Raw genomic sequence first — 12862 nt, forward strand, 5'->3', positions numbered from 1 at the left:
ATTTCTCCACAAATGCGATAATATCTCTCTCTCTCTCTCTCTTTTCTTTCTAACTTGCTCGTTCTCACTGGCCCGATGCCACTTTAATATCTATCGTTCTCTTACTTGTTCTTCAATATATTGCTCAATATCGGTCGTAAAGAGCCTTGCTTAATCGTATTCTTAATTGTTATCCTATTCCTGGCTGCCCCCGATAGCTCGAGCTCGACTCGAATCTCGACCTCGAGGTCCTCATCGACCGGTTCTGCATTCGGGCAATAGGCCCCTTCGGTTTGATTACTGCCTCGTTTTAGCTTGCACTTCATCGTTAAACTTCACGTTCTTAGCATCATCTGCTCTAACAATTGGCTTGAGAATAGATCACGTATTTTTAAAATCTCATTTACAAATTTAATTGTTGTTACCATTTTCACGGTAAACATTCTTTAATTGATTGAAACTCTATAAGCTAACATGCTTGTTTCAGTAAGGATCAATAGACTATTAAACCTAAAAGGAATAACTCATTTTTAAACTTGAATATTTAATTTAAATTTGTATGGTTTTAATAATAATTTTGTAGTCACATAAATATTATATTAACATGTTTGCAGATCATACATTTTAAACTTTTTATAATTGTATAGTCACATAAATATTATATTAAAATATCTTTTTTTTTCCCTTTAAAATTTAAATTATGCCCCCGGTGAAACTACGTGTATAAATTAAAACGATTCGTAGTGTTTATAGTAGTAGTTAAGGAAGAAGCTTTTAAGCAGAAACCAACCGATAATGTCGAGCATTTGCAGAAGCAAACCGGTCGAGGGCCTTAGATTCCTGAACCGGGTTCGAACCATATGCTCACCGTTTATTCACCGGCCAAACCGTTGCATCGCCACCGTAGCTTATGAAGAAGTCCGGTCTTCGCCGGAAAAACCTTACAATTTCACAGCTTTTATACTTCACGGCCTCTTAGGTTCCGGTCGAAATTGGCGATCCTTCTCTCGATCCCTCGCTTCCTCCCTTTCTGCAGGTACTTCAATCAATTATATCTCGATATCAAATTAGTTAAATTAATTGGAATCCGTTTTATGCATTCTCTTAATACATTATTATTCAGGTAAATTTTATTCCAGTATAGGTGAAATAGTTTGTCCTTTAAGGCGAATTAGACGTTCTTTAAATTTGATCACTAGGATATACATGTCTCTGATCAGAGTTTTCAGCTAACACTAGACCTAACTAGATTATATTGACATACAAATCTCTAACCAGACTAATTTACATAATGATTTTAACTTATACACACAGACAATGTAAAGATTTTCTTACACTATCAGGTAGCCCAACCTATATCTACCGGTAAACCTTCATAAAAAGTGGGATTTGTATTATTGAAAATAAGGTAGATATTGAAGTGGAGCGTTGACGTAACTGGTAAAGTTGATGCCATATGACCAGGAGGTCACGGTTTCGAGCCGTGAAAACAGCTTCTTGCAGAAATGCAGGGTAAGGCTGCATATAATAGACCCTTTTGGTCGGGCCCTTCCCCGGACTATGCGCATAGTGGGAGCTTAGTGCATCGGGCTGCCCTTTAAGGTAGATTACCTGCCACAACAGGTAAAGATGATCTGACAGTGTAAAAATTCATTGTACTGTTGATGCATATTAGTTAAACTCATTTATAACTCATAGATTTCTCTGTAAGTTAGGTCCTGTAAGTTCAAAATTATTAACATATGCTTCTATCTGCTTGTTGTTTTAGATGGTGTAAATTGGAGGATGGTTCTTGTGGATTTGAGGAATCATGGGAAGTCAGCTGAAATTGAAGGTTTCCTGCCACCTCATGATATGGAAAATGCTGCTAAAGATGTGGCTAATTTGGTGAATTCACAGGGTTGGGATTGGCCTGATGTTGTTATAGGGCATTCCATGGGTGGCAAGGTCGCCTTGCAGTATGCTGACAGCTGCTCTCGTGGTGTTTATGGCCAATCAGCTCGATTGCCCAAGCAGGTGCTTGCTCTTTCTTGCAATTGATTGAAAATTTTATATCTAGGACCTTCTTTTGAAGTTCATTTATGAATAGCAGATCAGATTAGCTGTTACAAAATCATGTTACAGATTTATTTGGTGAATGATAGTTTAATTTAACCATTTTTTCTGTCCTACCATCTCAGTAAGCTTCTTTTTCTGTGTGATAAAGTTGTGAAGGTTTTTCTATGCCAGTGGGAGGTAGTAGGTATGGGGTGGAATAGTAGAGGTTCGCGCGTACTAGGCCGGACACCATTGTTATCATAAAAGATATAGTTGTTGAGTTTTTCATAGTATATCCAAGATATTACATTGCCTATTTAAGCAGTGTCCTCCTTCATTTAGTGCAATATGTTTTCAGGAAATTTAAGTTACATGTTTGTTTATCCCTGATTACACCAAGTAAGAAAAGAACCTTGTTTTGGAGATATTTGAAAGAAGAGAAAACTTTTTTTTTGTCAGAAAGATAACATATATTAATAACTATGTAATGCGTACAGAGGGTTGGGGCCTAACTGGCTCCCTATCACAAATCATTGTTCTATTACAAAGTCGTAAGTTGCTACTAATATTTACAGTTGTCATGGTCATCCTATTGGAATTATCATCATGACAACTAATTACAGACGAGGATAATTGATCCATATTGCCACTTTGATTTTGCCAAGCAGTGTCCTGTCCTGATTGAGTTCCTCCCAAACATGCCTTGCCTTTTCCAAAAATTTGCGCAACAAAAGTGGGAACAGCTTCAAAAACACTTGGCGAATATTCAGTTCCAAAATTGTGGCCTGCCTTTGCTAGTTGATCTGCTACCATGTTTTGCTGTCTGTACGCATGTCGGACTACAGGATTATCTAGCTGGCCCAGATAGTACCTGCAATCATTAATCATGCTAGAGAAGGCAATATTGTCAGTATGTAATAGTATGGTAATTTCCTTTGCATCCACCTCCACTTCCAGTGGCCTTATGTTATTTTCATATGCCAATTTCAAACCCTGTGTCAATGCATAGAGCTCTGCAAAGGTGGATGATTCATGTGGTGCAGATCCTGCGAAACCCAATATTCATTCCGCTTTGGAATTTCTAATTAGTCCTCCTATCCCTGCAGTGTTGTCTGAATATGCTCCATCTGTATTAAGTTTATAGAAGTGTGTATTTGGTGTATTCCATTTAACATTTTTAGTCAATGTTGTTTTATGATTAGTCTTAGGTGCAGAAGCAGCCAAGTATGTGTATTCCGCTGCTTGTTGAGTTGTAGATTTAAGGAGAATGTTATCCCTAGTCATATTATAAAGATTATTGTTTCGTGTAGTCCAAATATTCCATAAACTAATTGGTAAGTAGGTGTTAGGGTTTATGTTGAAAGGTAGTTTGATGTTCTTATAAGAAATTAGTTTACATACCCAAGTTTGTGTGGATGAATAGTTGGTAATATGATTAATAAGGTGTATGAGTCCTAATTTTTGCCAATATTTCATAGCATTTACACATTCAAGGAAAATGTGTTTGATTGACTCATCCTCCCTTTGACAGTAAAAACAAGTTGCATCTTGTATGATTTTAATGTTTTTTAAGTAAAGTCTCGTTGGTAACCTATTGTGGCATAGAAGCCAAATAAAACTTTTAATTTTTGGATGGATAGGGAGTTTCCAAATCCATGAAAAAGTATTTAAATGAGTCGTAGGTTGTTGTGCCTCTAATTCTAGTTTGTTGTACATTGAATGAACTGTAAAATTGCCCGTTTGCGTCAGACCCCAGTAGATTTGATCGCCATGATTGTGTAATTGAGATACATATGTAGCTTTAATCAAAAGTTTAATATTATGGGCTAAGTCAAAAGAGATTTTGTCCCAATTCCATCCCGTTTCATTTAGCAGCTTCGAAATTGTTAAATTACTATGTTCCAAAGTTAAGGGGCCTTGGATCATAGAACGCAGTGTTGTGCCTGGTTTTATCCATGGGTCATCCCAAAATTTAACATGCTTACCATCTCCTATCCTCCATTTAATACCCATTTGGCAGTGTTGCCAACCTCTTAAAATGTTATACCAAGTTTTTGAATTATTACTCGCAGTTCTTTTATGAAGGTATTTATTAATGAGAATCCTTGCCCAAATTGCTTGTGGTGATTTAAAAACTCGCCAAGCAAGTCCTGCAAGTAAAGTCGTGTTTTTTTGGCCTAATTTTTGAATGCCCAGGCCACCAATTTCTTGTGGGGTTGTTACAACATTCCATTTGATAAGGTGCATTTTTTCCTTATATTGAGGTAGTGCCCCATAGAAAATTGCGCTGGTATTGCTCCATTTTATTAGTGATATGCTTTGGAATCTGAATATACTGCATAATATGGTTGGGTAGATTGTTCAAGGTAGATTTAATAAGAGTATTGCGTCCTGTCATAGTTAGAAAGTTTGTTTTCTATCCCGCTAATTTATTCTTGAAATTATCTTGAAGGAATTAAAAGTCTTCATTTTTAGGTCGTGCCTGGAACGTAGGAAATCCTAAATATTTACCAAACGATGTTCCTTCCTTAATAGAAAAGGAGTCAGTTACATAAGTCCGATCGGATTGAGTGCTATTTTTTGAGAAATATATTTTAGATTTATCAAAGTTAATTTTTTGTCCTGAACAAAGTGTAAAGTGATTTAGAACATCAATTATTGCATGAAAACTCTTAGTTGTGATCTTTGAAAACAAAATAATGTCATATGCACATAAGAGATGTGAAATTTGTGGCCCTTCTCTAGTTATGTAGATTGGTTGCCATTGGAAGTAATCCACTGATAATGTAATGCTTCGTGATAGCATTTCCATACACATTATGAACAAGTAAGGTGACAAAGGATCACCCTGGCGAATTCCTCTTGAAGGTGTAAAATATTGAGTCCTAGTACTATTGATTAAAATAGAGATGGAGGTCGTTGTAACACAGGACATAATTAAAGTTATCATAGATGTAGGAATATTAAAATATATAAGTGTCCTCCGAATAAAAGACCATTCTAACCTATCAAACGCTTTTTCCAAGTCTAATTTTAATAGCATACAAGAGGACTTGCCATTCATTTTCCTAAAGTAATTTAGAGCTTCCTGAACTATTATAGCATTATCTGAAGGTCGTTTGCCTTGTTGGAAACTAGTTTGGGTAGGTCCTATTATTTTAGTAATGATTGGTTTTAGTCTATTGACAATTAGCTTAGTAACCAACTTATATAAGGTATTACATAAGCTTATAGGTCGATATTGCTGAATAGTAACATGGTTTTTTACCTTTGAAATAAGACAAATAAAGGTTTGATTTAATTCTTGAGGCATGGTCTTAGTATTAAAGATGTCCTGACAAAATAGACTGACCTTATTGTCGACATCTAACCAATATTTTTGGTAGAAGAAAGGATGGAGCCCGTCCGGACCAGGTGCTTTATAGGGTTTAAAACTAAATAGGGCACATTTAACCTCCTCTTGCCCGAGAGGCTCCTCCATATGATGATTTTCATATACAGATAGTCGATGAATATTCAAGTCATTGTAATTTCTATTAGAACTTAACTTTTCAGTTGTGAACAGTGTTTGATATAAAGCTAGAATATGTTGTTTTAGTTCAATTTGATCGAAAATCTAGTTACCAACCAGATCTCTTAAACCATAAATTCTATTTCTTCTACGTCTATGAATAGTAGACATATGGAAGAATTTTGTGTTCGCATCTCCTTCATTTAACCAATTGATGCGAGACTTTAATTTTCAAAATTCCTCCTCTAAGCGTAATGTATTAATGTATTGCATAGATAAATTTGTTTCCAAATTTTGTAGGAATATACTTGTAGGATAATGAATTGAAGCTTGAATTCCTGCTAGTCGAGCTAATAAAGTTTCCTTTTTGTTGGAAAATATTCCCAAAATGTTGTTTATTCCAAAGGGTAACTACTGCCTGGAAGTGTTTAGTCGTTTGAAGCAAGGATTGATCACCAGACCAAACTTTACGAACTAATTCTGGGAATCGTGGGTGTGATGTCCACATGGTTTCAAAACAATTTTTTTTTTGTTGTATCCTAGGAGTGGGTTCTAATGTAATTAAGAGGGGACAATGATCTAAATAAGTTCGGGGTAGATGCTTCACTACAACTTCTGGATACAAGTTTATCCAGTCATAATTTGCTAAAAAGCGATCAAGCCTTTCTAAAATTGTATTACCATGTCTATATTTGTTAGTCCATGTGAAACGACTACCATGAAAACCTAGGTCTATTAATTTGCAGTAATTTAGATAGTTAGCAATCTTATCTACTCTATTGTTACTAATAGGTAGGCCACCAAATTTCTCCTTAGATTCTAAAACTTCATTAAAATCACCTCTTATTAGCCAAGGCATACCAATAGTATTATGTAAATTAATCAAGTTTTCCCAAAGTATATTGCGTAAATAATAGTGATTACTAGCATATATGGCAGAGAACATCTAAGGTGATTTAGTGGGACATACCTGGACCATGCAGTGTATCTCTTGATCAGAAATTCTCATCTCTGTCACCTTGATACCCTCCTCATTCCATAGTACCACTAATCCACCTATCAGACCATTAGCAGCTACTTGCGACATGTTAGTAAAATTGAAATCATCTCGGAGTCTTGTATGGTCATTCATGTGTGTTTCAAGCAAAATTGCTAACACTAGTCTATGATTGTCCAATAAAGACCTAAAGTGACGCCTAAACTCAGGATTATGTGATCCCTGGCAATTCCAGACTAAGAAATTCATGTAGGAATTAGGATTGTGGATCTGCCCTATTGGAATTAGAGTCATCGGAGTGACAAGAGATGTCATCTGCTCCAGACTCACTAACTGAGTAGTCTGATGAAGTGTGGGTATTATGACCATGGCATATTTCCCCACTTCTGGATTTGTTGTTAGACGAAAGTTGAAGCTGCATGCTTGTAGATCTGGTGGACATTTCAGAATAAACTTTTTTCCGTACTGCTCTTTTGGGTCGTAAAGTAAAATCCCCTTTAGCCACTAGAATTCTGTTCATGTTTCCCTCATCGCTGCTAGTATTTCTGACAACTCTTGCCTTGTTGGACTGTCTAGTACGTGTGGTGAGTGTGGTGAGTGTGGTGGTGTTTGTGGTGGACTCTCTTGTAAGTTGAAACTGTCTAGTGGACTCAGTGGGCTTGCATATGGGGAGAGTGGATTGAAAGAGTGGAGTGACTGAAACCAAGGAGCAAACACCTGACCCATATGGTGGGGAGGGTAAAAGGGCATCATGTTGATTACTGGGTTCATAGGGTAGGCCCAGTGGTGTTGATTCGAAGTTGAGGCTTGATTCTCTAGCACTAGAGGTGTTTGGGTAGTGAACCACTGATTCTGAGTATAGGCTTCCATTCCTAGTCGCATTCCCTCTATTACAATCTCTGCTAAGTGCGTAGGATTCTGAATGAGGAGAACAACCTCCTGATTGTTCATCTCCATAGTGAATATCAGCGTATAGCCTTGTAATCCCATCTCCAACCAAGACTAAAGTGGCTGGTCCATTGTTATTGTTTGTGAAGTGTAAATCATTGGGGTTGAGATGTGTGGCATCTGTGGCCCCTGCGTGGTTAGCCTGGGGATGAAAGAACTGACTGTTGGTTTGGATGTTCTCCTGCAGAGACATATAGTGGCTGGTGTTTGGAAAGGATGGCCTCTGCATCATTGGTAATGTTAAGAGTATTCTGTGTGTGTTTGTATATTTGAGAAGGAGTATGATAGTTATTTAAAGAGGATTGAGTAGGAGTAGATGGTGAGGAAGATATCAGCGGGTGAGTGAAGTCATGTAGGTCCTCACATGGTTTGTAATGATTATGTTTGCATGGAGGTTGAGTGTGTTTTTGGTCTGGGATAGTTGAGGTTCCTGTAGCATGCAGGATCGTTTGGTCTTGGCTTACTACTGGTAGGGACGTGTCCATTAGGGGTATAAACAAGAGGGATTTGTCTAATAAAGATTGGTCTTGGGCGGTGACTGTAATACCACGTGGAGGAGGCGGCTGATGTGTTGGTGCTGGGTTAAGTAACGTGTTATTGTTATTTTGGCATGGCAAAGAGTGGTGTGGTAAATCTATGGCAGTAGTTTTTTGGGTAGCAACTTGCTTATTAGGCATTGAAGGTGGTGAGCCTATGGTTGGCATGGATTGGTCAGCTAGGTGTAGCAGCATTGGAGTTGGTGTTAGCTGTGAAACACTTTCCATATTTTGGTCCTTATAGCTTGGGCTTGCACCAACTCTATCCAGCCCTCCCCTAGTTGGGTCCAAATCAGTTAGATAGTCAAACTTATTTTGGATGTCTTTATTGGGCTTATTGGGTATGTATTTCTCAGCACTCATCCAGCCCAAATGTGGCCTAGTAGGGTTAGGGTACGTACCTGGGCCAAGCTGCTAATGTGGTTGTGCTGTTACTGCAACCGCCTTGTTGAGGGGGCTGTGGAGTTCCTGGAAGTGTAGTTAGATTTTCTTGCAAAGTTGACGATTTTCCAGTCACTTTGTTGTGTGCCATCATCATGAAGAGTAGGAGATAATGTTGTTGTCTCCATAGATGAAGAAGCAGCAAACAAACAATTTTGTTTTGCATGTCCAAAACGTCCACAACTCATACATAGTAGGTTTAGGCCCTCATAGTGAATTGTTTGCCTATGATGACCTATATTCACATGGGTTTTTAATGGCTTTTCCAGAGGTACTTCAATACATATTCATGCATATCTTCCCCTAGTAGTAGATGAAGTGCATGAATCTATCTTTAGTAGTTTCCCCAGCTTCGACCCAACCCTTTGTAGAATTTCCAAATCGTAGAATTCTGTTAGAAGTTCAGGAACTCTCACCCATATAGCCGAGTACGTAAGCCGTGTAGATGATGCTATGAATGTTGGTTCCCATTAGCGAACAGATAGAAAATGGCTCAGTATGAACCATGGACCACCATGAAGAGCCTTCATCATATTCTCTTCCTTTTGATATTTTATGAGGAAGAAATCAGATCCTAAATCAATAATAGGAAGTTCCTCAGTTGGCTTCCATAGGTCTAGGAGCTTGTTTCTCAGAATATGATGGGCAATCTTTCTTCCAAACAACTTTATTATAACCGAATATTTCCAAGGTTCATATAAACGTGATTTGTCATTCACTCAGTGCTTTGTTGTTGATTTTGCAGTTGGGATTGCGGTGGATTCATGTTGAGTTTGGATTTTAGATGTGCAGGAAAGATGGTAGCTGGTGGTATGATAAAACAGTGAAACAAACGGAAAGAGAGAGTATTTTTACATTAGACTAAAAACCAACGCCCCCTAAGAAGAGAAAACTAAAAGTAAAAGATATATACACAATGTTAAGTATTTGCATTTCCATCACTGTCAATACTTTCTCTCTGCTCCCCTTTTTGAATTCCCTTCTTCTCTATATGTTCGTAGTTCCATCTTTTACTTCCCTGATCTAGAATGCTTTATAGATAACTATTCTAAGTTCTAACCATGAAGGAGCTACAACCAGATGGTAGCCTGCATATGGAGAAGATAAAGTGCGTTAAAGTCAGAAAATGTGAATGTACATGAATTTGTATAAATATATATGTTTTTTTAATGGAGGGGCAAACAGAAAGCCGTGGGAGTTTCCTTATGTAGGTTCTTGTTGTAGAAATACCTTATGATTCATCCCCACTATGGTTAACACAATGTTAAGTATTTGCATTTCCATCACTGTCAAAACTCTCTCTCTGTTCCCCCTTTTGAATTCCCTTCTTCTCTATATGTTCGTAGTTCCATCTTTTACTTCCCTGATCTAGAATGCTTTATAGATAACTATTCTAAGTTCTAACCATGAAGGAGCTACAACCAGATGGTAGCCTGTATATGGAGAAGATAAAGTGCGTTAAAGTCAGAAAATGTGAATGTACATAAATTTGTATAAATATATATGTTTTTTTAATGGAGGGGCAAACAGAAAGCCGTGGGAGTTTCCTTATGTAGGTTCTTGTTGTAGAAATACCTTATGATTCATCCCCACTATGGTTATGTTTTTGCCTTCAGACCTCTTATTGTCCTTCCCTTTATAAAAAGGATAAGCACTTAAATTTCGTTGTGAGCTAGATCTACACTCTGAAATGATGCTTGAAAATAAGTCTCTTACTTGGAAGTCCTTATCTTTGGAGCATCTACAAACTCTTGAAATCAACATAAGCCTGGAAACCGCTGCATGCGCTGTCCTAGCGTAGCTTGGCAGCCAAATCACTCATCCAAATTTAGTTATGCAGCTACTTGCCACAAACTCTTCCAGTAAACATGGAAATGACATGCAAAAGTGAGTCACGTGGGTACTTTGATAATGTAAAGTTTCCAGAAATATCTGAGTAATCGACTGCTTTTACCTACATCTGATTGTTCCACTTGCATCGTGTCTTGCTGAATTCATATGCTAATTTATAGTTCACTCACCTGATGCAGAACAGCTCTGGGTATTGGATTCTGTCCCTGGAAAGGTGGACCCTGAAGATAGCAGTAGAGAAGTAGAGAAAGTTATGCAAACACTGCAGAGCATACCTTCATCAATCCCATCTCGAAAGTGGAATCTCTATGCCCTCTGATCACTTTTTTCTTAAAACATGATATATTATGCATCATTTTGGTTGTGTGTCTATAGTAGTTGTGCTCAAGATCTATGTGTCATTATGGTGTCCAGATTGATGCAGAATTATCCCCAACCAACTTGTTTTCAATTTTTGGATGATTTAGAAAACAGTCTAGCAAATTATTAACGGTTGGTCTATAACATTCAATTGGACGTAGAAAACAGCAACACTTGGAATGGGTGAAAAATCACATATTGTGTGGTTTGCAGTAGTCTGACACTTCATAACATTTGTGCTTTTAATACTATTTTGTAAATAGCAACTCTATGAGCTTGGCAGATGTCATGGTTAAGGCTAAATTAACTTCTGGGGAGTAGAAAACCCAAGTGCTATATAGCATACTATACTTGCACCTCTTTTCTACGAGTCTAATCTTTCCTAACTGAATATTCTCTTATTATTTTGTCGGTTGATTACATGTTTTTGTATGTCGTTATCTCTGACATGAATTTTGCATTTCAGATGGCTGGTGGATCACATGTTGAAACTTGGGTTTTCAAAGGCGTTATCAGAATGGCTGGGCAGCAATCTTCAGAAATCAGGGGATCAGATGACATGGACCTTTAATATTGAAGCTGCTATTGAGATGTTTAATTCTTACAGGTAAACCCCGATCCATTCTTCAGTACTCTTCTCAGTTTATCTAGTCAATAAGAATCTTTTATTTGAAGGTTGTTTACTGTACGTGGAACTTATTAGGGAGAAAGATTATTGCCCTCTGCTGGAGCACCCACCTAAAGGGACAGAGATAGCGATTGTGCGTGCCGAGAAAAGTGACAGGTGGGATCCGGAGACTGTCCAAAAACTTGAAAGCCTTGCCTCCAACGGAGGTGGTGAATCTGAAGGCAAGATGTCGTATCATATCCTTCCCAATTCCGGTCATTGGGTTCATGTCGAGAATCCAAGGGGGCTTCTTGAAATCATAACTCCCAAACTAGCTTCTCTTGTTTAGCCAGTTTAGTTTCTTTCTGGTTGCATGGGTCATAGTTTAAACATTCTTGGAACATCTGCTTTTTTTCTTTCTTTCATTTTCCATTTTGGGGATTTGCTTTGTACCAACTGAAAATGACATAGGAATTTACTCTTTAGCATACCTGAGCACTTGCTTGCATGTCCCTCAGTCTTGTTTCTTGTTTCTTGTTACAATAAATGGAACTGATGGCTTCCTGGCTCTAAGAATTTCGTATTTCCGGGCCACGTGCTTTCATCTACTCTAAATTATCCTTGCCGAAGTTCAATATAGTACAAATTTGAAAAGTCACAAGGAAATAATGTTCCTTTTCAGGCACAAACTATTAGCTAAATGTAACAACTTTTGTTGTAAAGTTCACTCTTTTACTATTTTTAAGAGAATCCTTACAGTGCGTATAACGTATTCAAAGCAAAGATGGACTTCTGTTCGAACTTGGTATAGAATCTTAAAGTGACAGCCACGAGATTCTGTGTAAGTAATGTCAATTTTGTTTGGATGTAAGAGTTTGAGTCTAAGATTTATTTTGAGAGGGCCAAATACATAGACATTCCTTAAAGTCGGCTTCAATTTTCATTTAGACACGTCAACTAAGACTAGTACGTATTGAACACTCTAATCACTTCAAAAATATATCTATTGAACACCTCATGCTAATGTGACAAAAGAAGTGGTTCTCACCTGGAATTGGATGTGTGAGAAGCTATTTTCTCTCTCTTATTGTATTCTTCATCACACCGAACTCCTGCCATTCTCACCTTCTTCCAGTTTTGGTGATTGGTCACCAGACATTTTCTTTTTTTAATTTTACTTTTGATCTTTTAGTTTCTTTTGTAAAAGCAAAATATCTTACCTTTCCTATGTCATAACAAGTTTTACAATTCTTGTGGAACCACGACCAGCTTGACTTCTTCAGTGAAAAGTGAGAGATTAAATGAATCATATTTTTGAAGAGGTGGTTTTAGTGAAAAACGAATACTCACCAGACGATAGAAGATGAAAAAAAAAGACAAGAAAAAGAAAGAAGATGAAAGAAAGAAGGGGGTTAAGGGGGAGGGGATTATAGGAAAGTTTTTATAAAAGCCTTTTTCTTTTTAATTTTAATTTTATTTTTCTCGTTCGTTATTTTACAGATGCCAACCATTGATTGGTTCATTAGAGCGTTTGGTAATCTCGCTCTTCATTTAAAAAAAATTGTGTCTAAGGTGTTTAATAGGCACACGTTTAG

General features: G+C 37.4%; 1 protein-coding gene and 1 long non-coding RNA gene across 2 annotated transcripts; one reads left to right on the plus strand and one right to left on the minus strand.

Moving 5' to 3' along the window:
• Nucleotides 1-739: 739 nt before the first annotated feature.
• On the plus strand, nt 740-11843 carry LOC104248316 (uncharacterized). The gene is made up of 5 exons (XM_009804556.2): nt 740-1015; nt 1748-1995; nt 10485-10597; nt 11127-11267; nt 11364-11843. Exons 1-5 carry the CDS (start codon nt 775-777, stop codon nt 11614-11616), a joined length of 996 nt encoding a protein of 331 aa, XP_009802858.1. The 5' UTR covers nt 740-774; the 3' UTR covers nt 11617-11843.
• LOC138884117 (uncharacterized) lies at nt 9281-9766 on the minus strand. The gene is made up of 2 exons (XR_011404233.1): nt 9680-9766; nt 9281-9537 (listed from the first exon to the last, which is right to left on the minus strand). It is a non-coding gene; the product is annotated as an uncharacterized lncRNA (long non-coding RNA).
• Nucleotides 11844-12862: the final 1019 nt, after the last annotated feature.

This window comes from Nicotiana sylvestris, chromosome 12 (assembly GCF_000393655.2).
Source record: "Nicotiana sylvestris chromosome 12, ASM39365v2, whole genome shotgun sequence".
NCBI lineage: Eukaryota > Viridiplantae > Streptophyta > Magnoliopsida > Solanales > Solanaceae > Nicotiana > Nicotiana sylvestris.